Source organism: Dromaius novaehollandiae, chromosome 2 (genome assembly GCF_036370855.1).
Source record: "Dromaius novaehollandiae isolate bDroNov1 chromosome 2, bDroNov1.hap1, whole genome shotgun sequence".
Lineage (NCBI taxonomy): Eukaryota > Metazoa > Chordata > Aves > Casuariiformes > Dromaiidae > Dromaius > Dromaius novaehollandiae.
In genome coordinates this window covers 169,071,114-169,095,469 of record NC_088099.1, presented here as the reverse complement: position 1 = coordinate 169,095,469, position 24,356 = coordinate 169,071,114, and the positions used below count along the sequence as shown (strand labels likewise).

General features: G+C 58.4%; 1 protein-coding gene across 1 annotated transcript in view; it reads right to left on the bottom strand.

Annotated features, from left to right (window-relative positions):
* The window catches only part of BOP1 (BOP1 ribosomal biogenesis factor), a 51,115-nt gene that overhangs the window by 21,298 nt on the left and 5,461 nt on the right, over positions 1-24,356 (bottom strand). Inside the window, exon 3 of the mRNA XM_026114804.2 lies at positions 14,517-14,627. Coding sequence (XP_025970589.2) covers positions 14,517-14,627 — 111 coding nt within the window. The remainder of the gene's footprint in view (positions 1-14,516; positions 14,628-24,356) is intronic.

Genomic DNA, 24,356 nt, shown 5'->3' with positions numbered 1-24,356 from the left:
CGCCTCGGCCCCCTCCCCAAGCAGCTCCAGCTGTCGGGGCGCAGATGGGAAGTGCAGGTACGCCGCTGGCTCCCTGCCCGTCTCCCCTGTGTCTGTCTGGCGAAAGAGGAAGCCAGTCCACCTCTGGAATCCTTCACTCGCTCCTCGTTCCTGCTCTCCCCGCGCTCCCCCGGGGGTCCGGGGTCAGCCGCTCGCGCTCGCTCGCTCTTTCTTCCCGTGCCCCTATCAGATTACAATGCGCGCAGTGTTCGCTCCGAGTCCCCCACCGCACGTTAATCCTGCTCCTCTGTCTCGAACGGCCGAGCGGCTTTCCTGTGCCTCCTGTCTTTCCAGTCCTCCTCCGCTATTTTTTATCTCTGACAAATAGAGCACGTCAGCTCCGATCGGAGCGAGCGGCACGGCAAGGGGCTGCCGGAGCGGCCGGGAGCCGGGGACGGAGGGGCAGCGGCGAGGCCCCCTCCGCGCCGGCATCCCAGGCGCTCCGAGGGGAAGCCCCGGATCCCGGCCTGGAGCAGGGCCCCCGGCTCGGAGCCCCCCAGAGCGGCGGGGGAGCCGGGGGAGCGGAGCCCGCGGAGCGCCGCGGCGGCGGGCTGGGCCCCCCCGTGCCGCACACAGGAAACCCGGCGCGGCTAATGAGGGGGAAAGCGCGCTGGCTTCCTCCGCGCGGGCTGCGGTGGGAGGCCGGGGAGGCCGCCGTGCCCTCCCCCTCCGCGGCCACCCTGATTTATGGGGGGGGGTTGCTTCAGCAGAGCCCGAGTGGTCCCGAGCAACCTGCTCCCGCTGACCCTGCTCGAGCGGGGCCGGGAGGGGACGAGCTCGAGGTCCCTGCAGCCTCCGTCTTCCCAGCCGTCCCTGCTCTGCCTGCAGGAACCCCCCACACCGCCAGGGCCCTCATCCCTCCTCTCCCTCTCCCACCAGGGCCCCCTGTAACCCCACGCTTTGGCCGAAGCTATGGGGTACCAGCATCGTCAAAGGGAATTTAGATGGTAATCACTAGGTTTCAGAGTGAACAGGGGCTTATGTGACAAGATGGCAACCTGTGGATTTCTGCATCCGTACAGGCCCAGAAGTGCAGCTGAAATTTGCTTTGTGTTCAATAGGAGGAAGGATTATAAAACTTTTTCGTAAAACAAGAATAAAAGAGCTGAAATATTGCCCCAGTCAACCCAGATCGAGCTCTCGCAGCCAAGGCGGCTGCGGCTTAACCACAGGCCGCGGCAGCTCCCCAGGCAGGAGCGGGGCCTTCCCGGAGCAGCCCGGCCGCGGCCACGGCCCGGGCTCCCGCAGCCTGCCCTGCTCCCGGCCGCGGCACCGGGGCTGGGCCAGGCCCCCTCCCTCCCTACCTCCAATCTTTCCATGCTGATTTACTGCCCGCAGAAAAAGTTTCCCTCTTCGACTCCAAGATTCCTTGCGTTTTGGCTCCTGCTCACGCAAACCCGAATCAACTGTTAATTTTGGCAGGTCCCCCTCTGCGCTCTGACCGTGGTCGGACTTTTCCATTCTCGACACCTTGGGAGCTGCCCCCGGGGGGGGCGCAGGCATCCCCCGCTCTTCCCGGGCACTCTGCCCGCCGCACCATGAGCCGATCTGCTGCCGGCGGCACCGGGACCGACCGCGCAGCCAGGCGGGATCCAGAGCCCCCAGCTCCCCCCCGGCCTGGGCTGGGGTTTACCGGCACCGGCAGAGCACGGGAGCGAGCGGGGCAGGTCTGGAGGGGGGCTGCTCCCATCGCCCACGAGCAACGGGCAGAGAGCTGCTTCCACGGTCGGCAGAGAGCGGGGTGAGGAAGAGGAGGTGGAAACCTCTCTCCAGCTCGCGCGCCCACCGGAGAGGGTGCAGACCCCGGGAGAGCTCATGGCTGGAGCCAGCTTCTGCCTACCGAGGCTCCCGCTGCTCCAAGGGCGCGGGGAAAGGGGCGACCTGTCCTCGTGCCCCCTGGCCAGTCCAGGACCACGGTCGTCTTCGGCCTGGTGGGCAACGGCCCAGCGCGGGAAGAGGAGCTCAGCTCGAAGCGGGGAGCAGCTCCCTGGGAGGGGGGGCCATGGAGACGCCCTAGCAGAGGCGGGGGAAGAGAAAACCACACAGAAGAGCTGTTCCACGGTGGATCCTGCACTGCTTTAGACCCCAGCAGATCTGCAAGCTGCCCCCACGAGCGCTCCCAGCGCCAGCCGAGGGCGAGAGGTGCCCGATGCACCTTCTGCTGCTTCCAGGTGCCGGGCCCTGGCCGAGGCGACCCGAAGCGCTGCTCGCCTCCGGGAGCTGCCGCCTCGTCCCCCGCCGCCGTGCCAGACCCGCGCGCTGGCCTGCAAACAACTCCCCCTCCCCGAGGCTGAGCGCGGCCTTGTGAAGGAGCCGCCCACCCCTCGCTTCTGTGCAGAGCAGGCCCAGCTCGTTAAACGTTACGAGATGTAAAGGCAGAGCCCGGGCCCCCTGCCTCGGCGCCGGCCCGAGCAGGGGGATGGGGACGGGGATGGGGACGGGGATGGGGACGGGGACGGGGAGGCAGGCAGGGCCACCGGCCCGGGGACCAGGCACCTTCCTCCGCCGCCTTTCCCCACCCCAAAGCACGTTTCGGGAGCGCAGGCCACAGGTCTGACGGCTGCCCGTTTCTAAGGGAGCTCCGAGATGCTCCCGCTAGCCAAGTTTTCCCGGGAGAAGGGAAGCAGCACGCCAGCACACGTGGGCTCTTCACTCCCGTTGGCTTCAATCACGCCCAGCAAAATCCCCCCGGGACCCTCCCTCGCAGCCATCTGGGAGCAGAGCTGTAACGGGATGAAAAGAAGCCGTAGGAAAACCCTCCCCGGGAGGGGACAGGTGGCGGCTCTGGCAGAGCCGGCCGAGTGCCGCCCCTCCGCCGCGGGCGAGATGCACCTGCATCCCCGCCGCCCCCTCGCCACGGCCTGCCAAGGACCGGCCCGGCCCCGGGACCTGCCAGGAAGAAACGGCAGCGTCTCCCGCGTCGACATTCCTCCCGCTTAGGAAAACACGGAATGGCCTATTAAAGAGAGATTTCCTGCCGGCGGCGGGGAGAAAGCGGAGGGAGGCACCGCGGCCCAGCCAAGAGCACGGATGCGTGATACGACCGACCCATCGCCGCGGCCCCCAGCACGGCTGGCTCGGGACTCGCGGCTCCCCTGCATCCCTGGGGCGATGCTCCAAGGCGGGAGAAGGTGTCCAAGAGCGGGAGAGCTCGGGGATTCGGGGGGGCTCCGGCTCCAGCCCGCACGGTGCTGCTCACCTCTCACGGGGCTTCTGTGGTTCAGACTTTACGGGGCCCAAGCTCGAGCCCAGGAGAACTGGGCGATAAAAAGCCCCAGGTGATGCCGAGGCTCCTCCTGCCCATGCCAGGAGCCGCGGAGGCCACGGCTCCCCGAGGCACGCTCCAGAGCCCGCCGCCCCGGCTCCGCGGCGCGGGACGTCTCGGCCTCCCCTCCGCCACCCCGGCCTGCCTTCCACGAGCCTCAGCCATAAAGCAAAAGCGAGACAGGTTTTAATGACTCCCAAGTCCCTTAAAGAAATATTTCCCCAAAGCAAGTTCCTCGTGCATCTCCTCCCCCTCCCGCCATCCGACTCTCGCTCCGGAAGGAGGCCCGACTTTCGTCGGCAGCCCATCAGAGGGAGAGGACGCTCTCCTCTCGAAAGCAGATGGACTCGCTTTCCTACAAAATAAAGTGTCTGATTGTCACCCACCTCCACTACGCCTGAGTAACACGTAATGGGAAAACCCGATGTGGTAGGAAAACCTGACGCTGGGAGAGGAAAGAGACGGGACGCACTCGCGCGGGGGCCGGCGACCGAAAAGGGGGTTCGGGGTCAACCTGCTCCCGCCGGGCAGGCGGGAGAGCGGAGCGCGCGGGGGCCCGACCTCCCGGCCCGGCTGCGAGGGCCACGCGGCGGCACGCTGGGAGCCCGTCGGGGAGCCTCGGCCCTGAACGATTTTCAAGATACGGCTGGAATCGGGAGAGGCGCTTTCCCAAACAAAGGAGGATTGCTGCGGAGTGCAGGAAACACGAGAAAGAGCCCCTCTGCCAGAGAGCAGCCTTATTAGCTAGCCGTGCAGCTGGGGGTGGGATGCGGAGGGAAGCGGGGACACGCTCCGGGAGCAGGGGGCCGAGGCCAAGCCTTCTGGCAGCTGCCGGTTCGGTAGCCGGTAGAAGCCATTAACGGCGCTTGGCTGAAGAGCAAAGCGGAGCGTGGTTCCCGGACACACAAACAGGCGCTCGGCAGAGCCTCCGCGGGCTCTAGAGTTACAGCCGGGCCCCGGAGGCGAGCGCAGGCACAGGCCGCGGCTTCCGCTCGCGCCTGGGCCCCGGCAGCGCTGCTACTGCAGGCGCTGGAATGCGGCAGCGCCGGGCTCCGGCACGCAGCGCCGGGCCGCTCAGCCACCCAAGCCCGCAGCATCCCGTCCGACCACCGGCCAAAAGCTTCCTCTAAAAATTGTCCTTGCTAACCACTTCTGGGGGGTGGAATAGGGACGCCTGAGAGCGCACGGCCGCTGCGGGCTCTCGGAAACGCGGGGTTTGCTCCCGGCAGCCCAACGCCATCCTGGCAGCAGAGCCGGCAGCTGCTCCGGAAACTACCACGGCCAGGGAAGAGCATCCCCCCAAATCCACCTTCACGGAGCACCCGGCCAAACAGCCAAGCTCCACACCCTTACCCCTGCTTGAGGGGAAAAAGGGCGAGTACTGCGTACTGGGATTAAACGAAAGCCCACGGAGCAGCAGCAACCGCTGCACGGAGGGAGGGCACAAGACAACAGCGTTTCGACTGAGCACGTCCGAGAACGGGAACGACTCCTTGCCTGGGGCTGTCCATTCCTGCTGGGGTCGGAGCCGGGGGGAAGCCACGAAACCCCGCGGGCAGAAGGTCCCAGCGCCCCAGGGAGACGGATGCTCCCTCTGCTCTGACCGAGGGCACATGGGCCTCACCTCTCCTCCTCGCCGCAGCCTCTCCCACAGTCCTTACTCCGGAATGGTTTCCCCACGCATCTGAACCGAACCTGGTCCCTGCAATTCAAGCCAGATTTTCTTATGCCACGGGAGACACGGAGAGCAGCTTATTCCTCTTGGCCATCTCCTCTTGAGGGTAAAAACCTCTGATCAAAACACACACGGGAACTTTCTCAATATTCCCCTTCTGTGCTCTCTTGGATTAGGCCGCTCTTTCCTTGGAGGGAAGCGCTGGACACCCTCCCCAGGCAAGGCCTTGGCCATGCTGTGCGGGTGCCACAGCAGAAGTCTGGTCAGAGAGCTTTGGTTTGCCTTCTCCACGACAGCGTGAAGCTTTTGCTCCTGCCCAGCTGTATCCTCCTGTGCAGGAATACCACCCGCCTGGCAGCAGCACCACATCATGCACCGGTGCAGCTGGCGCTTGCGGTCCTCCACCATATTCCTCGCCCATTTAGCAACGCGTCACTCAATGAGCACACTCTCCGCTCTACCGTGCAAGTCATTAACGGAAGTCAAGATGCAGGTGTAGGACAAGCGCAGGCCTCGGCCGAACCACGGGACACATCTTTGCACCCCAGCCGCAAACCCTGCAAGCTCACATCCTCAGAGCTGGGCACCACGCGCAGAGGTGTCGTCTGGGCTCTCCCATGCAGCCGAGGACGGAGGCACGTGGGGCAATGCCAGAAGGCTCCCCAGCCTCCTCTCACCGACACCTACCACATCGCCCCGAGCAGAAGCTGCTCCCCGGTTGCAGAGGGAAGTTAGATTGTTTTGACAGACTTGTCTATGTTGGCAGTTGCAAGCCCTCTTGCTATCTTCCAGAGGCTTGCAAATGGGTTGATTATTTTGTTCCAGAGTTTTTCCAGGAATTGAAGTTAAGTCGAGCAGTGTTTTTTGGACAAGCTGTGCTACTGAATAGGAAGACATGAAAAAAAAGAACCAGCAAGGCCAGCCTGAGAGAGAACCGCGAGTGACAGCAACGAGCAAGACCAGACTCAGGTCCGTCAGATCTGGACCGAACAGTGGCTGATAACAGCTGCCCTGAACTCTTCCTGCTTGTGCAGCACAGGATCCTTTTCTACCGGGATCATGACAGCACCCAAAGACCACAGGCAACGGCAAACCTGAGAAGTTTCTGGTCCCAAAGCCAGAACCTAAAAGGCAAGATACCAGGGGAAGGATGAGCACATTTCGCTGACGGGAAAACGAGGTGCAGACCTTGCATGGAGCCTCCCAGGAAGGCGAGGGCAGCCTGGAACCATCGGCCAAGCTCCCAGCTCCAGCTCCCAGCGCAGCTCCCCAGCTCTGCGGTGACCCTTTCTGCTCACCTGCAAGCTCTGCTTCAAAGGCTTTGCCCACAGGTCTCCTGTCTTTTCCCCAGGAGACTGCTAGGAATTCACAAACTGACCTGCCTTGCTTTAAAGGAGGATTTTAATTCAACAGGCATCCACAAACTTCCCTTTGCCATGACTTAAAATTTCTCTTTCTAACATCTCCCAGTCGAAAGCCCAACCTCATCGAGGTCAACGGGGCCAAGTTTGCACCCGGTTGTTGCTATCGGTGCCTCTGTAGTATCTTTAGGCAGCATCGAGGAAAAAACTAAAGCCACGGTAGCAAGACTAATCGGCACTTGTTCTTCAGGTTTGGTTTGGTGTCTTTTGTCTTCCTCTTACTGACACTGAATCATTAGCTATTTTATCAAGTTTGCTTACTGTTTAGGAGTTCAGGTTTTTTATTTTTCCTGTTAACAGTCTTCTTCAAGCACAACTCTCTGAAGGCAAAGTCCGAATAATTATTTCCATGCTCCATGGTAGTACCCCCAAGCAGCCTGTCCATGCTCAGCAATATGTGTGTCAGGAAAATAAGGGTGCTCACACTGTTTTTCACTTGACTCATGAGCCTCTCTTCCCAAAAGCCGTGGCTGTCTGGACACTTTCCTTTCCTTGCCAGCTCCAAAGTATCTCCTTTCTGGCCTCACATCTAAGCTTCAGATACACCCAGCTGACGTGTGCTTGGAGGAATCCTAGCAGTGCACAGGCCACTCGGAAGCTCCCCTGGGAGCTAACGATCAGCCCCGAGCCTGGCAGCGAAACAGCAAAAAGCCTTCCACATATACAAGCCCACGTTTCTGAACACTAGCTTAGGAATCAACAGTCACCACAGCAAAACCAGGAATCTTCCCAAATAGCTTCCCAACACCACTTACACGGTTGGGGCTACAAACGCCAAAGAAAACTCCATGCACAAACCCTCTCCTTGCAGCCGCTGCGTGGAGCAGCACTGTTTCACGCTGTCAGCTCTCTCGGGAAGGGCCTCCCGCGTCTGCACCAGGCGCTGCACAGACAGCACGGGCAAAACCACGGTCAGCCGACAGGCACAACGGTAACGAGCGCTCGAGGAGCAGGAGCTGGAGGGACCTGTGTGGGCACCGGGGCGAGAAGCACTGCACACTGTAGCCAGTAGTGGAAAATAGACTTGCAAAGCTTTCCCGCTGGAGAGGCATTGCACCTCAGCTAGCAAACACCGGCACGGATCGTTTAAACGGGCAGAAAATCTCTGCTCGGAGCGCTGCGGCTTGGGGGAGCGGTCTCGGGGCGGGAGCGTCGGCCCTGCACTAACACTCCGCTCCAGCTCCGCTCCCTGCACTGGCCAAGCAGCCTCCCGCTTCCTGCGCACGTTCTGCCGTACCCGAGCGGACTCGAGCCTAATGAAGTGGGACATTGGAACGGAGGCCAGCAATTCAGGCCCGCCGGTACACGTCCCCGTTACCCCGAGCCTTCACCTTCCCTTCCGCAGCAGAGGGGCTGAAGCCGGCACCTGAGCTAGGGTCAACGGAGCTGCGAAGCCGGATCTGGGGCTGGGCTGCAGGTGACGCCTGGAGCGAACGCCCAGGGGCCTGGCCGCGTGCCGTGCCGTGCCGTGCCGTGCCGTGCCTGGAGGCGAGGACGCGGCGGCCAGCTGCGCGCAGACGAGCCGTTCCTGCAGAGAGAGACAAGTTGTTGGTTGAACTATAACCAGGATCTCTGGCTTCCTGGAGGGAATGCTCTGCCAGCTAAGGCAGGGGAGAGATCGGAGCTCCTGCCGCGCAGGCGGGGGTGGGAAGGGCGCGCTGCACTTCACCATCCCAGCACGAAGCAGACGGCGAGCAGGAGGCTGGCGCGTCTGCGCGCGTGCCGGATGCCGCTGCTGGAGCGGGGCGCTACGTGCTGCCAGATTGCGGCGTGAACGGTTCAGGTTACGTGGAGCCTGGCGTGCCGGTTGGGCGAGCGGGAGGGCCGGGGACGCCGCCAGCCCCGGTTAGGTGGTGTGGGACTGCGCCTGACCGGGGAGCCGAGGAAGCGTCCAGCCTCACCTGCTCCGTCCTGGATTTGCGGGATTTGGTGCAGAGCAGGCACCGCAAACCGGACAACGGGGAGCCCGGGGCAAAGGGAGCTCCACGCTGCAGCCTGGCCTCGGGAAGCGGGATGCCGACGGGGCCGCAGAGGCGCGATGAGGTCCCCTTCCTCCAGGCCAGGCCGGGCCTCCCTCCTCGCAGGGGTCACGCTGCCCGTCTGCGCCTCGCCAGCCGGGCCGAGACGGCAGCAGCCCACTTGGGAGAGAAGTCGGCTCCCTCCGAGAAGGACGAGCCGTAAGCTGAGACGCAGCAGCGTGTATAGACCCAGCGCACAGAGGGGGAAAGTAAATGGAAAAAAAAAAAAGGAAAGAAAAAAAAAAGAAAGAAAAGTTTCCACTCATCAGCCGAAAGTTGTTGTGGGTTTCTCGCTCTCCTTGGGTCAGAGACCTGATCGTTTAAATGTATTCGGTGATGTCATTCCTTCCAGAAGGAAAAAGTCTTTCCTGCCCCAACTGAGCTGCTTTACAAACGCTTTAAATATCAAGTTTGGGGCAGCCAAAAGACAGAGTAATTTAGCTCTATTTTTATGATTGTATCAGCACCAGCTAATTGGTGGCTTTTCCCTGCGCTCTCTACCAGTCTAGCCTGGACCTTGAGGTCTTCCCAGTCCCGACCGGGAGGGAAAGCCTCCGCGAGGCCGGCCTGCAGGGAAGGCTCCCGCACCGCAGCCCCGCGCCAGCAGCTGCACGCAGCCAGCCCGAGTTTCCACTTGCGAACGCCAGCCCGGCGAGGCCAGATCGCCGCCGGCACGGTGCTCCGCGCGGGCGGCAGCGCAGGGAGCAGGCCTGCCTCCCTCCGCGCCGGCAACGCTGCGGCCGCGGCCGCGGCCCCCAGTCCTGCAACATGCACGCTACGCGCAGAAACTTTCCGTCCTGGCTGCAAACGCTAGAAACCCGGGTGCCTGAGCCGCTGCCTCCAGCGGCACCAGCGCAGGCACGCGGGGACCTTCCCGAGGGCCCGGGCACCATTTCATGCTTTGATCCAGACGGTCCTAAGGATGCCGATGCTTTATTTTAAAACACCGTGACTCCAGATGCTCGTCACTCGTGTCGATATCTGCAAACCTCAGCGTGTGCAGAGCCTTGGGTGACGCCAGCCCCTCGTGGCTGCAAACCCCACACCGGTGGGGCGTGAGACACCACGTCCGCACGGCACGCATGTCCCTTTCGAAGCTCGTGCCCTTCCTCTTGTCAAATATCCCCTCACGCAGCCTTTACACCCTGTTACTGCATCCTCTCAGACTCCACTTCATCTCCAAATTACATAAATCTCGTCTTTTTATGCCTCTTCCTCTGCAGATTCCTCCCCCCTGCCCCGACCTTCAGTTATCCTTGCTATCCATCTCTGCAACTCCTTTTTCTCCTCCCTGCGACTTTTCGAAATGGAAAAATGGAAATGGAGCATGGCATTGCAGGCTCGAGGACCTCACTGATGGTATATAATGATGCTTTCAGTGCTTTTTTTTCTTCCATCCCATTTCAAACGTCGGGCACCGGATCAGAAACTTTCACCAAGTACTTTCCAAGAAACTTTGTTTCCTTGAGTGATTGGTCAGTGGAGAGCCAAGGAAGGCACCAAGGAGCCCGCGGCGCCCCGAGAACCGCGGTTCCTTTAGCACGCACAGACGTGCATCAGTGCTATCTCTTCACCTCTATTTGCATGATCCCCCTAAAGCTCCCTACCTCCCTGTCTTCTCAGTGTACAAAGCAACTGCAGCGCATCGCTATTCCCAGAGATGGGAACAGGCGCATTTTGGAAAGGGAACAGCAATACTAGGATGCACTTTCCCCTCAACAGCAGAGGGAAGGAAAATAACAAGTACTGAATTCAACAGCAGAAGCACTTGCAGGCTGAGCAGCGGGGCTGACTTGGGAACCAGCTCTCAGGCGCTTCCTCCGGGGCGAGCGGAGGGGACGCCCCCGGCCCGGGCACGGCGGAGGCTCCTGCAAGCCCCACAGCAGCGGGCCGGGACTGGGGCTCCTCCTCGCTCTGCTCCGGTGTCTGCTAGGACATTTCTGCACCGCCACGAGGGCAGAGAGCAGAGCAGAGGAGCCCTGACCTTCTTGCCACGCTGCCAGGAGAGAGGCCAGCGGCAGAGCAGCCCCTTCAGTCCCTCCTCTCCCGGCTCCACCGCCAGCTCCAAAGCGCTCGACTCCATCCCGGTTGCGCGGCTGCGCTTCCACCTCCGAGGCCAGATCGCGGCTCCCTCGCAGCCTCTGCTCTCGCACCGCACGCGGGGCCGAGCGCCCGCGGCTGCCCGTCCAGACGCGCTCGCGGGGGAGACGTGCTAAACCCCGAAGGCGGCTCGCAAGCGGGAAGCCCGGAGCATCTGCTGGAGCTAAGCGGGTCAGGAAGCGCGCGCACAGGCGCACACACACGCGGAGCGATGAGTTTAAGGAGCTGTCTGCCAGCAGCACATTCTGGAGGGTTTTTTTCTCTCTTGGCTAATCAGCTACTGAAAGAAGAGCTCCCTCGGCCCGGCCAGCCGCTGGGCGCTCCCCCCGCCCGGGTCAGCTGCGCTGCGGAGGAGGGAAGTGGGCTTGGAACAGCCGTCAGCTCACCGAGGAGCACTCAGCGCGCCTTCATTCATTACCCACTGACATATGGAATAGTCATTGCGGGAGGAAACAGAACCAAACAAAAGCCCCAAACTGCTTCCTCCCAGCGAGGCCCTGACAGCCTCTGCAGCTCGCGGCCATTCATCTCCGAGCGGCTAAGAGGAAGAGACACTCGGGCTGCACGACAAGTGCTGAAGGCATCGCTGGGGGGCCGGGAGCCGGGTCTGGCCTCCCCAAGCTGCCCCGGCTCAAGCGCCAACCTGCCGCGGGAGACGCCGACGCATCCGGGGCCTCCGCGCCGCTCCGCTCGCCGGCCAGCCCGGAAAGGGTGCCGCGGGCGAGGGCCCTGCGTGCGACACGGGCTCCCCTCTCCAACCGGCCCGGCCAGGCCAGGAAACCAATTTATTTTGTTGTGTCTCTTCTGCGAACGCACGGTAGAGACCGGCTTGGGCGCCTGGCCAGGCTCAACGCCGGCAGCTGCCAAGAGAGCAGGAGCACAGCTAGAAGCAATTCAGTCTGTGCTAAACACAGGGGCATAGCAGGTCTGAGCTATTATTCTTTATTAAAGAGCTCCGAAGCCCACGCACAGGCGGAGGGAGGGAGCGCGAGCTCAGAGCCAGCCGCCGGCGGGGTGAGCGACAGCCCGAACGGCAGCCGCTCACCCCGGGGCAGCGGCCGTGCCGGCGGCACCCCTGCCCCACGGAGGGACGTTTTCCCAGGTCCGAGATAATGATCATGGAGATGAAGGCAAAAGATAAGTCCAGGGAGCACAAGGTTATCAAATCTCTACCTGGACGTTGCCAGATGTCTTGCACGGCCCTCTAAAACACGCAGCGCTGAGCAGAGCCCAGGGGTGAGCTGCTCCTGCAGCTCTGCACCGTGTCCGGGCAGGGCTCCGAATCCCGGCCCTGCTGTCCCCACTGGCTGCCCCCCGCTGCCGACGGTGGCTGCGATCCCCAATCCATTCGGAAAGGAAGGGGCTGCAGGCACCCAGCGAAGCCGGAGGCCAACAGCTCCACGCAGCCGCCACGAGCTCTCCGCTCGGCTCTCGAGATGCTGGCTCCGGCCGTGGCACGCGGCTCACCCCGGGCAGCCGCAGGGACTGCGCTGCCTTCCACGGAAAAGTGCATTTCGGCGCTCCACAGGCGACGATCGCGGATCGAGGTGTTCCGCTCCAAGCCCATGACCTCATAGCAAAACACTGCTGTTTGGCATTTCATTTCGGGGTGGTGAAGCAGCCCGGAGGCGAGACTTGCGGCCAGGTCGGCACAAGTGGGAGGACGCAGGAAGGACACCCTCCAGAGCCCAGCGGCGCAGAGAAGCCCTCCTCCGCGCCCAGCCGTCCCCCTTGCGCACGGCTGGCCGGCCAGCCAGCCGCCTCCCCGACAAGGGATGAGCGAGGTGGCAACCGAACGACGCTAAGCAACAAAATTGGCTGTCTCTGTCTCCACGCTGGCTGGGCCAACTGAAACCTCAAGCTGCGGGAGAAGCGCCAGTGCCTGTTGGTGGAGCTGGGCCGTTCTCCATCCCAACCGGCAGCGACGACCCGGAGGACTGAAGTATGTACCTTCAGCGTCCTCCTGAACAGCAGCGCGCTGAGGTGTCACGTTTCATGAAGGCTTTAATTAGGATGAGATGCAGAGGTGCAAACTAGGTCTCAACAAAAACGAGACAACGAAAAATGCAAAATACAGACCTCATTCGCAGCAAGAAAGCATTTTCCTGGCCCCGCTCTCGTCCGCACTACCCCGACAGAACGGGTGGGTGCTGCCCTCCCCTTCCAACACTTCTTGGCGACCGAGACACAAAGGCACAGACAAGCGCTGGGCAATACTTCTTGTGGAGGCGAACACAAAGCAGCCAGTGTGCGCATCCCAGCCACAGGAAGCAGAAGCATCAGGGTTCTTATGGGAGAGAGATAAATACAATTACAGAACGAGAGCAGGGGGCAGGGGGATGGAAACAAGGAACAAAGCCACTGGAAGTTGCTCTGATGTCAACAGGTTCTGAATCAGCGCTCCCCCCACAGGGGCCCTGAAGCAGGACCAGCTGGGGAAAGAGAGAGACCTTGAATTCCTGCATGAAAGGGTTTTTTTCCTGGGTTATGCTGGAGACATTACACAAGTGTATGTTTTCTATAGTCATATATTTCGCCTCTCTCTAAATCTCTATTCCAGACCCGGGGGCAGGGGCTGCCGGCAGCTCCAGCGCGAGCCCAGGTGGGCCTCTCACATCTAACCTTTAGGGCCCTTGCTGGACCAGAAAGGCCGGCAGGCACCCAATCCTCCCCCTCCTCTCCGCTGGGACTGGAACAGGAACAGACACATCCCTCAAAGCACCAATAAACAGAAGTCTAGACCCTCTGAACCGTCAGTAACGCCAAAGAACTATCCTAAAGTCAGGTGCTCAGCCAAGAGTCCTGCTCGCATCCCGGCTCAGTGCATTCCCTTCCCAATCCGAGGTGCTGCGCTGCCGTCACTCCTCACGGTCCCTCCACACCTACGGCCACGTGGGCGTTTTGCAGCAGCCACGATTCACACGCAAGCGAGCTCTCAAAGCTCTTCATTTCAGCAAGCTTACAACGCACAGCAGGCGCGAGCTGCTGCTTCATCCACCCGCTCAAAAAGGCTCTTTGGTGACCTGCTACTTTTCAACAATCAAGGAGGACAGTGCCTCAAGCAGTCCACCTTACCAGCGCCCAGAAGGCTTCCACAAACATTTTTCCAAGTATTGTACAAGGCAGCATGTGCAACCCAACAACCCAGCACCCTTTCAGGTGAACCTAAATCCTGGCAACAGGGGCCAGATCCAGATGCCCCCACAGCCCTTGGCAATCCCTTTGTCCTGACCCCAGGGCTTCACGGAAACAGCTGATCTGTGACAGTCTCATTAATTGATTTAGCAGATGATTAGGAAAAGCAATCAAGTGTGTTTAGAACAACGACACCCCCGGAACATTTTATTGTGGAGATCCTGTTTTCTTCTGGACAAGCAGTTTCAAGTCTTTTCTCATGTCTGCAACCCAGTGGGATTCTCCGCAACAGCAGATCCCTGAATAGCGAATGTAACCCCACAGACCACAGGAGAGACTCAGCACCTTATAAACACCTTAAGAAACCACCTCTCCACACTCAGGCTGAAAGCCCCAGCTGTGGGTGGGCAGAGACGGTCAGTGTGACTTTTAGCAAGGACAGCTTGGTGCTGTCTCCATGCAGGAAGCACCATCCTTTCCAAGGTGGACATGCTGTTTCTTTCAGCCGCTCCAAACAAACTCCAAGCAACTTACCAAGCGATATCCCTTCAACCAAGAGTCTCTTTGCCACCCTGGTGTATTGACATCCAGCCACCAGTCTACCCATTTTTGCTACTGCCTAGCTGCACGAGACCTTCAGTCCTTTAGCGGCCCTGACTTAGCGCATCTGGGCTGCTATGCATTATTGCAAAAGAGAGGTCTGCTAACTCCCAGTTAGAGACATTGAACATCATTTTACCATATTCCCACAGTGTAACTCCCCTCCCCTTGAGTTTGCACAGAAGCCAATATGGAGAGGAAAATCTATCACCCCTCTTCTCGTATCCAGGTATATATGAAAAAAAATTTGCCATAGGTCCTACCTCTTCATCTGAGCTGTCTTCCTCATATTCATTCTGAATAAGCAGATCCTGGTTTTCCTTCAATGCTGAATCAGCCTCTAAGTTCCTGCTCTTCCTAGGAGCTCCTTTGGCCTGAAAGAGAGACAGAGAAAGAATTAACTTAGTTAGATCCCATCATGCGAGCCTTTATGTTTTTGTGTTCACTATGGCAGGAACTTTGGCTGGGCAAGGAAATCTGAAGCTGCCACCAGTGTCTAGTGTGCTGCCAAGGTCACCATGAAGTACTCCATGCCCTGACAGCATGGCACTCACTCCGAGATCCTCTGGGACACCACATCACAGAGGGAAGGAAGGAAGGAAAGTGCTCACTAACCAGCGTGTACTTCTGCTCACCTGGGACTGCAAGGAGAGAAAGTCACTCATCCCAGTTCTGAGGAGAGCTTGCCAGAGGAGTGCTCTGACAGCTGCTTAGCTTACCGTCCCACACGAGAACCGCATTCCCACTTATTGGGCTCAAAATTGTCCTCCCTCTTGGTAGCTTCTACTTCCCAGCCATGTTCTGGAGTTGTTCCAAGTCTCAGTGTCCCTCTTCCCCCGGGGCTCCATGCTGCTGACACCCCGCTGCTGCTATCCAGCCCCTCGGGGGAGCAACCACCACTATTTCCGAGACTGTGCAAGGGAACCACCAGAGCAGAGGCTGCAACGACCCGCGAGGGCAGGCAGGACGGGGAAAGCACTGCCCAGTCACGCTGCTTCCTCCGAGCAGGAGTCAGCACATGCAGCCAAGGTCTGGGCTGCAGCGAGGCTACGGGCTCAGGAGGTGAGGACTGCATCAGAAGCCATTGGCACTCAGATCATGGAATCACAGAAAAATGTATGTGGGAAAGGACCTCTGGAGGTCTCTACTCCAACCTCCTGCTCAAAGCAGAGCCAACTTCAAAGACAGATCAGGATGCTCAGGGCCTTATCCAGCCAAGTTTTGAATATTTCCAAGGATGGAGATCTCACCGCCTCTCTAGGTCCTGCTCAAGAGCTGCGCCACTCCCATGGGGAAGAATTATTCCCTTATGTTCAGAATTTTCCTTGCTGCATCTCATCCCTGCTGCATCTCCTACGCACCTCAGGAGTCCAGCTCCATCTCCTCCACATCCCCATCAGGCAGCTTCAGACAGCAACAGGATCTCCTTTCACCTTCTCCTCTCCCAGCTGAAGAAATGTGTCCTCTCCTCTTGTGCCCTGTGCTCCAACTCCATCTCGGTGGCCTCTGCCGGACTCACTCCCATCTGTCACCGTATCGTACTGGGGAGCCCCAAACTGGACCCAGTGTCCAGACGGATCTCGCAAGTGTTGAACAGGGGGGAAGAAGCTCTTTCCTCACCCTGCCAGCTGCAATATTGCTAATGCGGCCCAAGATGCAGTTGCTATTGTCAAGGGAACCACCTTGTTGTCCCCAGGACCCCCGGGCCTCTTCCTGCAGAGCTGCTCCCTGGCCGTTCAGCCGCAGCCTCCACTGTTGCCCAGACTTATTCTGTCCCAGATACAGGGCTTCACATTAGTCTTCCTTGAACTCCATGAGGTTCCTGTCGGCCCTTTTCTCCAGCCTGTCAAGGTCCCTCTGAATGACAGCTCTGTCCTCCAGCGTGTCGACTGCTCCCCTGCCACGTCCCAGAGCCTGCTTTCTCGAGTGAGCACAGACCCAACAGTAAGTACCATTCCCTCTACCCAAAGACAGATGCCCGGGGGCTTCTGGGACCTACCACGATCCTGTCACAAAGGCAGGCTTTTCCCAGCACTGGACTTCAGCAAAGGTCAGTATCTAATGAGGGGCTCCACCACATTTGGACTCAGAAATCCAGAGCTGCTGGACAACATGCTTGAGACTGGTTAAGCACAACTATCTCAGCTGCATCACCTTAGTTACTGGTGGATTTCAAAGTGGTGGACACAGCCGGTACCATTCTGAATCCCAAAATCCTTTGGAAGAGGTTCCTCTAAAGAACGTGGTAGGTACAGGCTGCAGCCACAACCCCCAGGGCAGACGTGCTCTCACAGTAACATCAGCGTGATGAAGAGACTCTCATTATCACACATATTACACGTTGTGCCAGATGTGTCCAGCTGACATCACCCATGCAGAGAGGTGGAACAAACTTCATTTAAAGGGAGCCGAATTCAGGCTTCCTTGGCCAGGTGACCTCAGTTTTTTCCCATGCCAGGATCTGCAGTGGTCAGGTCACTTCTCGCACTAATGCAGAGCTCCCCGTCGCAGGACCCGCAGGCCACACTTCTGCCCGTGTCGGAGGGACAACCCGCGGGGCACGCTTAGGGCAGGAACTACTCCTCTCTTCAGAGACGGGTAACCAGACAGCACTAAACATCAGACTTCGCCTACTCACTGACCTGCTGTGTGGGTGCCGAATAAACTACAGATCCTTCCCTGGAAAAGAGATTCTTCCTCCCCCCCTTCGCCACTTGGGGTGGGGGTAGGGGGAGAACGGGGACCCTGGCTAGATCGGGTTTACCGGAGGATTCAACGAAATAATCGGAAAAACAGCCCCAGAAAACGTCCCTCGTGGGAGCAGTAAAATCTGCACAGTGTGTGATCACCTTCTGCTGTACGTACACACCAGCGCAGCTCCCCCAAGCCGCAGGGAGAGGGGTGGGAGAGAGCCTGGAAAATACTGGGCCGGCAAGAGGATGAGATTACTGCAAAAACAAAAGGCTTTATTAAAAATTTTTTAAAAAGGGAGATTGGAGATAAGTTTTTTTCCAGGCTTTTGGCGCTACGATGGCTTTGGACTTGAGTTTCCATCTCTCCCTCTCCTTTCCCCCCTCTCTCCACCGCCACGATGAGACTGCAGAGGGATCTTGCGCTGCACATCTGGGCTGCTGGCACTAAAAGCCGTCTTTGCGAGCGAAGGCCATGCTGCGAGGTGGCACGCGGTCTGCTCCAGCACCCCCGCTCTTGACCCAGCGGGGCTCAGCCTAATAACCCGCACGGTTAGGGAGAAAACCTAAGCCCCCAGGCTGCCCAGGTCCTGAGATCATTCTGAGGATGGGCATCAAGCCAGGGCCTTGCCCAGGATACTTGCAATAGATTTACCGAAGATGACATGTCTGCAAGGCGGACGAGACGCTGGCATCTGGGGATTAAGCATATCTGCAGGTTCGAACCCTTCCAAAAAGCCCTGCCAGGAAAATAAGTCTCCAGCCAGGACATCCATCGTGCAGCCAGCACCCTGTATTACTTGATCAAAGCCCACCTGGGAAGCAGTAAACACTCAAGAGAGACCGTTTCACCAGAAAAAACGTTGTCTGAACTGGACAGGGCTTATCAAGGGGCTTCAGGATAAGTGCAAGGAGCGCAGTGGCCACCAGACTCGGTACCGGCGGAGCGCAGTCACACTTCCCTCCTCTCATGGGTGTATCTGAAACACCGCTCTGCCTTTTCCAGGTAAACTTACCCCGACGCACGCAACAGCTCTAGCAGTTTTTCCTGCAGCCAGGTATTAGCCTGGCTGGGTCCCAGCCTGCCCGGGAAGCCGCCGGCGGACTGCGGCCCCCCAGCTTTGCCTGCGCTGCTTCAGACGCAGGAATAAAGCCGGGACTTTGCTCCCGATGCCGTCGGCAGCCGGCTGCTCCCGGCAGCGCGACGCAGGACTGCTGGTTCCACCAGAGGGCGGCAAGCGGTGCCGAAGACAGCGCGAAACCCAGGGAAATCCAGCAAAACCCAAAAACTGCCCGGCCGGCACCTCCGGATGCCAAAGGCACGGCCAGGGCTGGGGACAGGGACACCCGGCCTCCCTGGGCACCCAGCGTCGGCGGGCATCCCGGAATGAGCACGGCCCCAGACCCTGGTTCAAGGAGGACGGAGCCAGGGCTGGAAACACGTCACTGGCAGCAAGCGCCGAGCCAGGTTTTTGGCAGCTGTGGTCAGGGAATCGGGGAAACCTGTGGCAGCCGGCTGGGTTCAACAGCGGTCCAGTTTGACAGCACGGACAGGACTAGACACTGTGTTTAGTTGCTACCAGCATGATAAGGGAAGAACGAGACTGAGGCCTCCCACACTAGGGAGACCTGTAACCTCCTTCCTCCCAAATCCACCCCCGGTTCCCCACGTGTGGATCAGCTGGGGTTCCTCTACCCTAAAATCCAATAGGTAAATTCAACAGAAGAGTTCAGAGAAACTAGGATAAAGGACAAATCTAAACCAAAACACAAACCAGCCATGCAAACAGAAGCGGGAGGAGACTGCCGGCAGGCTTTGAGGACAGCCACATCCTCAGAGCAGTCCGCTTCAAGCCATGCAAGCTGAACCGCCAAAAACGCGTGCTGGACGACGGCAAACCACGCTGATCACAGAGCTGTGCAAGCCTCGTGGTGTGCTTGGCCAGGGCAAGCTCACAGCTCTCTGCACGAACAGGGCCAGCTCTCGCTGGTCCTGCTGTGAGAAGCACATCACGTACCTGGCTGCAAGGAAAGCCTTATGCCAGCGAGGATCCTAAAGGAGAGGCAATATCTCTAGTTACAGATTAGCACCACTGGAAAAAAGAAGCTTACTTTTAGGGACAAGCCCTTCTTAAGGTGTGAAGCAGAAGTAGAACTGAAGAAGGCTTGTACATCCCAAAGCTCTTCCACCTTCTCCAACTGGGTAAATTAGTGCAACAAAAGATACCACCTCTACCTATAAACCTAGTCCTGCTTATTTAACTCTCCTTGCTATGGCACAGTTACAAGAAAGCCTCAAAGGCCAACGAGGCAGGCTCTGAACAGCCGCTGCCTGCACTAACTGGATCGGTAATGAAGCATCCCTTGCTCCATTTGCCAGTCAGTAGAATAACCATCGGAGTACCTAAACAGCCCAATTAGATCCTCTTTCTTTGCCAAACCAAGGCTTGCTGGGAGCTAGATTGAAACATCAGCAGCTCCTTGGATCCCCCCTGAGCAAAACCTGCTTGTCTCCCACCGTAAAGCTCTCAAAGTGCTCCCAGCAGTTCTTCCTCGAGCCTGGACAGAAGATCGGGAGCTCCTGGTGTGTGATCTTCCAGCAGGAAGGGGAGAAGGTCCTGCTGTCCCCGTCCTTCCGTAATACAGCGGGGTGCAACTTCCCTGGTGGAGCTGCAGCGGCAGGAAGGCTGGAGGAGGGCAGCGGGCTGGCTGGGCACAGCGGCTGCAGACACAGGGCTGGGGGCTGCAAGCAGCTGAACGGATGAGGGGGAGGAATGGCAGCACAGGACCAGGCGGGCGACTCAGGAGCAGAGCGAAGAGATAACGAGTTGTGTGCACAAGTGGCCCAGGGGATGGAGCACAAACGACAACCTAATGCAGAAGCAGTCCTAGAGCAGATGGGTTTGGGAGCTGTGGCGATAGCACACGCTTATGTGGGCCAATGTACCTGTTCCTCACGTGTTCAGCAGAGAGGGGCTGCGAGGCTTCTCCCTCAGCTTTGCTGGATGCTGGGATACAGCTAGGGAGAGACTCTTGCTCCTCAGTGCCAGGCCTGCACCTTGCTAAGACTGTATGTCCAAGCCAGGAAAGACAAGCAACCCAACACACACATCCTAACTCTGCCCTTGCTAAAGCAAGATGGTTCTTGGGCCCAATATTACCAACTGTTCTGCAGCACTTTCTGAAGCAGGACAACTAAATTCTCCCTTTTACATGGAGAAAACTGACAACGAGAGGAGAAGCAGTGATTTAGGTGGTGACAGGGCTAGAACCAGGTCTTCCAAATTCCCAGCTCTCTGAGCTACTCCATACTTGTTTGAGCTGTTCTCTGTGATCTCTCCTCCTTCACCTCCCCTCAACACACGTAAACACCAACCTGCAGTAACTCCGTATTTAGGGACAAAGTACACACTAGGCTTGTGAAGGCGGCAAAGATGAAGCCGCATAATTCCTTCTGATGCACAGGGTCTCAGGACCTGAGAAGCCTGTTAGACCAGCTAAGCTTAGCAGTTTAAAGGCTTAAAACATGTGTTTACCTCATTATCAGCTGTGGCACTTGCAGAGGTTTCCACTCTCCGGCTGCCTGCTACCCTCTTGCAAGCGACAAAGGAGATCCTGCAAGACGGCAGCACCTTAGGCAACGGCAGCCCACTGCTACGTGACTGTATGTACATACCCCGCGTTTGGACTTAGGGTAAGAATACACAAATCAGTGCCTCCAGAATGAGAGCAAGAAAGTCGTTTCTGCCAGGGTCGGGGCGAATCGCCTTGCTCAGACAGCCCTGAAGAGCCAGGACTGCGCAATGAAGTCTGCATAAGCAAGATGATCTGCACTGCAGCTTCTGCGACACGCTGCTGCTGGAGCCCCGAAGGAGCCAACAGGGATCCTGCCCATGCGACGAGCTGCACGACGCAGGCCACGCACCGGCAGTCAGGTCCTGGCTGCGGCCCGAGGCAGAGGGATCTTTCCAAACCTTGATGCCTTCGGCTGAGTGGATGTCGTCTCCCTTCCGCCAGGCCAAGCCTCCTTAGCAGCACCTCTAAAGCCGGGACTCGGAAGCGTCCGGGGCCACGTCACAGGCAGGGCTTTCAACAAGTCAGCTGCTATTAACTTGCTCCTGTCACCTGGCTCTAGATATGTCACTGTCTTACAGTACCGATGCGTTGACTAGTCAGACAGCTGTGTCTTTACAAGCTGTATCGCTGTGAGAGCTGAGGTCCTGGCCATGGGGGAAGGAGCGGTAACTAATGCCAAGATCGCCAGCACAGTAACAAGCCTGAAATTTTTCACCCTGCAGGCAAACATCAATCTGTTCCACTTTGCGAGGCTGACAGCACTGCTAACAACGCAAAGAGAGGAAGCCCGAGGCGGGGAGAGTCCGTCCCGCTCGCATACCAGCTCCAAGAACTAACACATCTCACGGACAAAGACGGCTCGCCAGAGTCCCAGGCAAACCCGGCAGGTTTGCTGTTTATTGCCTCAGGTTTCTTTCACAGAGCTCTTGTGCGGAAGGAGTAGCACGGCGTGTTTGAAAGGTGGCTTGTCGCCCCGAGAGCACGGGGCCGCGCGTGCTGGCCCAGACCAGCGAGCTGCACAGGGGCTCGAGCTGACAAACGCTCTGCACGAGAGCCTCCGAGTCCACCGCAGCAGAGCCAGCGCCTGGAGGCCCACGAGCTAAGGGGAAAATAACCCGAGGGGGCTACGGCATTTACCCCAAACTCACCTCCAGCAAGGGCAATGCTGGCATCCAGGAAGCAAAGGAGAAGCACTAGCAAACAGCACCTCTGCCCCTTCAGAGGGCTGGTCAAACGAGGCAACCCGAGCAGCACACAGCCGGGCTGCTGCTCCAAAAAACGGCCATGTGCATGCGATAGAAGGGGAGCTCAAGGCCGCCCGGTGCAAGAGGGAATCCCTGCGTGCTGCGGCCTCCCATGCACCGGGTAACACGGGCGCAGGGCTGGGGCAGGGATCAGCGCAAACAGCTGAGGATGCCGAGATCCTATGGTTCTCCTGGCACGGTGACTTAGCAAGGCACCATGGACATGGCGGGCACCAAGCAGCATTTCCACTGATGCCCTGAACCACCACTAGCACAAACAGCAGGTTCCTTCCCTTCCATGGCTGCTAGAAATGTCTCCCCCAGGCCAAGAAGGCTCTGCAGAAATCAGGCCACCACCAAAAAAAAAAAGTTATCAGATGCTTTTCTATTTACGATTGGCAAGGCAAATGCAAGTACAAATTAATCCAAAGGAGGATAGCAAAAGGAGATACAGGGCTAGAGATGAGAACTGGACAAAGAAGCTCCTCTATCCATTCCCCCCTCCACCCTCCCAAAATGCCCTCATTTAATTGCTGCTGAAGAGAAATAGCTTGAGAGCAAACAGTCGGGATGCTGCAGTTTTCTGCCGCAGCCCCGCGCCCCTGAGGATGCCCCAAGCCGCGTGGAGGGACGGCCAGGGCGCGCGCAGAGGAAGACGAGGTCTCCAGGTGCAGCGCAGGAAGGGGAGAGCGAAGCGGTGTTGCTGTCTCGGGGCAAGCTCGGCACTGACGGTGCCTCCCCGACACCTGCACCCAGCACAGGACGGGTTTATTTCAGGCGCTCTGTGCCATAGCAATGACTCTGACACAGCAGCCCTGAAGTGGCTTCCTGGATTAGAAAAGCAGCAAATAAACATTTCAGCCTGGCCTTCAGCTGCAGGCCACCAGGCTTTTCCCCAGGGACCCGGAGAACAGGATCGGACAGCGCAGCGCAGCGCAGGGGCTGCCAAGGAAGAAAGCACAGCTTGTCAGAGCGCTGGAAGTCATTAAGAGGAAATTTAATCCGACAAGGACAGCCTAATATTTACACAGCCCTGTGAGCTGGAGAGGCACTAAGAACGGGGCTTTGCAATCTGCTGACAGGCAGGTGGTGGAAGCAGTGGCCTTTTTTGCTCCTGGGTCCCAAAGGGAGCTGGGACAGCACAACTCAGTTCAGCGCCTCGTTGCTCAGACCGGATTAACACTTCTCCATGGGCTGCGGTTCCAGCACTGGCTCAGCACCTCTCCCATAATCTTCTGTCCTCGGGGGAGGCTCCCTTTACTACCCTGCAGGTTTTTTAAAGCTCCAAAGACAAGACTACTTAAACTGCAGCTCCCTAAAAGCATCATCCTGGAGAGAGCTGCAGATAACCCCTCAGCCCTGGCAAGGAACATGGGTCTGGAAAGCAACCTCGTCATCCCACTGTCATTTACGTTTGGATTCTGCACAGACTAGCACATCCTCAAGTGTTCTGCATTTCACTGTCCCAAGAGCCTTCAGTCTTCCCTTTCCTTCTCTGCTCTGGTCAGGCACAATGTGGGACACCTCACAAGATAAAAATACAAACCTCTGCAAAAGTACTTCAAGCATTGACGTTTTCAGAAAGCAGTGACACACACCCTGAATCTAACGGGTTGCTCCCTTGCCAAGAGCCACCGCTTGCACTGATGGAGAAGGAAAGAATGGCAGACAGAGAATAACAGAAGAGCATCGGCTCGGTGTTTGAGTGCACAGCACCTGCCAAATCACCTGCTTTCACCTAGAGAACATGTGGCACTAAGTTTTGCAGAAGCAGTGAGGGACCAAGATTAATGGAGTCAGTCGGCAGAAGGGGGCCACAGCCCTTCACTGCGAGGTGCAATGTCGGCAGCGTCCTCTCCATCCATGGGTCACAGCTTCGAGTTCCCTCTGGGAGCCCTAGAGAGGCCTCTGCAAGGACCGTGATGCTGAATCTACACAAAAGCTCTGGCAACCTGAAAAAGGAAGGCTCCTCGCTGTCTGGGCTCTCAGCAGGAAACCCCAAAGTAATCCCAGAACATCCGCAGGCCTCCCTTCGCCTCCTCCCACCCACACCCCATCCCTCCCCATTAGCTCCCTGATGCTCTCCACATTTCTCTGGCAGAGCAGGGATCCCTCCCCTCGACTCCTAAGTGCTGGACGCATTTTAGCTGATGCATGCGGCTCTCCCACCCTTAGTCCGGAAGCCTCTGGAAGAAGCAGCTTGGGAATCCTCCCGGAGCTTGACTTGCTGGACACCTGGGAGATATGAATGCACGAGGGACCGAAAACACGTGTAAATCCCTTAGAAGTGCTCCAGAGCCTGACCCGACTGACACGCACAGCCACAGGCCAATTCCCAAAGAGAAAAGTCTTCTACAACACAAGGAATGAAGTTTCAAAGTAATTTCCTATGAGATGGAATGAGTTTTCAGTTTTGAAAAAGAAGGACAGCGAGATGTTTGTCTGAGCTAGAATTAGCACGTGCAGCAAAACACGCAAGAGAACTGTGAAAAAACCAGGCCTGGTTCTCTGAGACAGGGCGAGCAGATCTAACATCACCTCTGCCAAAAGGAGACCACGCTGTCGTCCCCCTCCCGGCCTCCTCTCGCTGTTC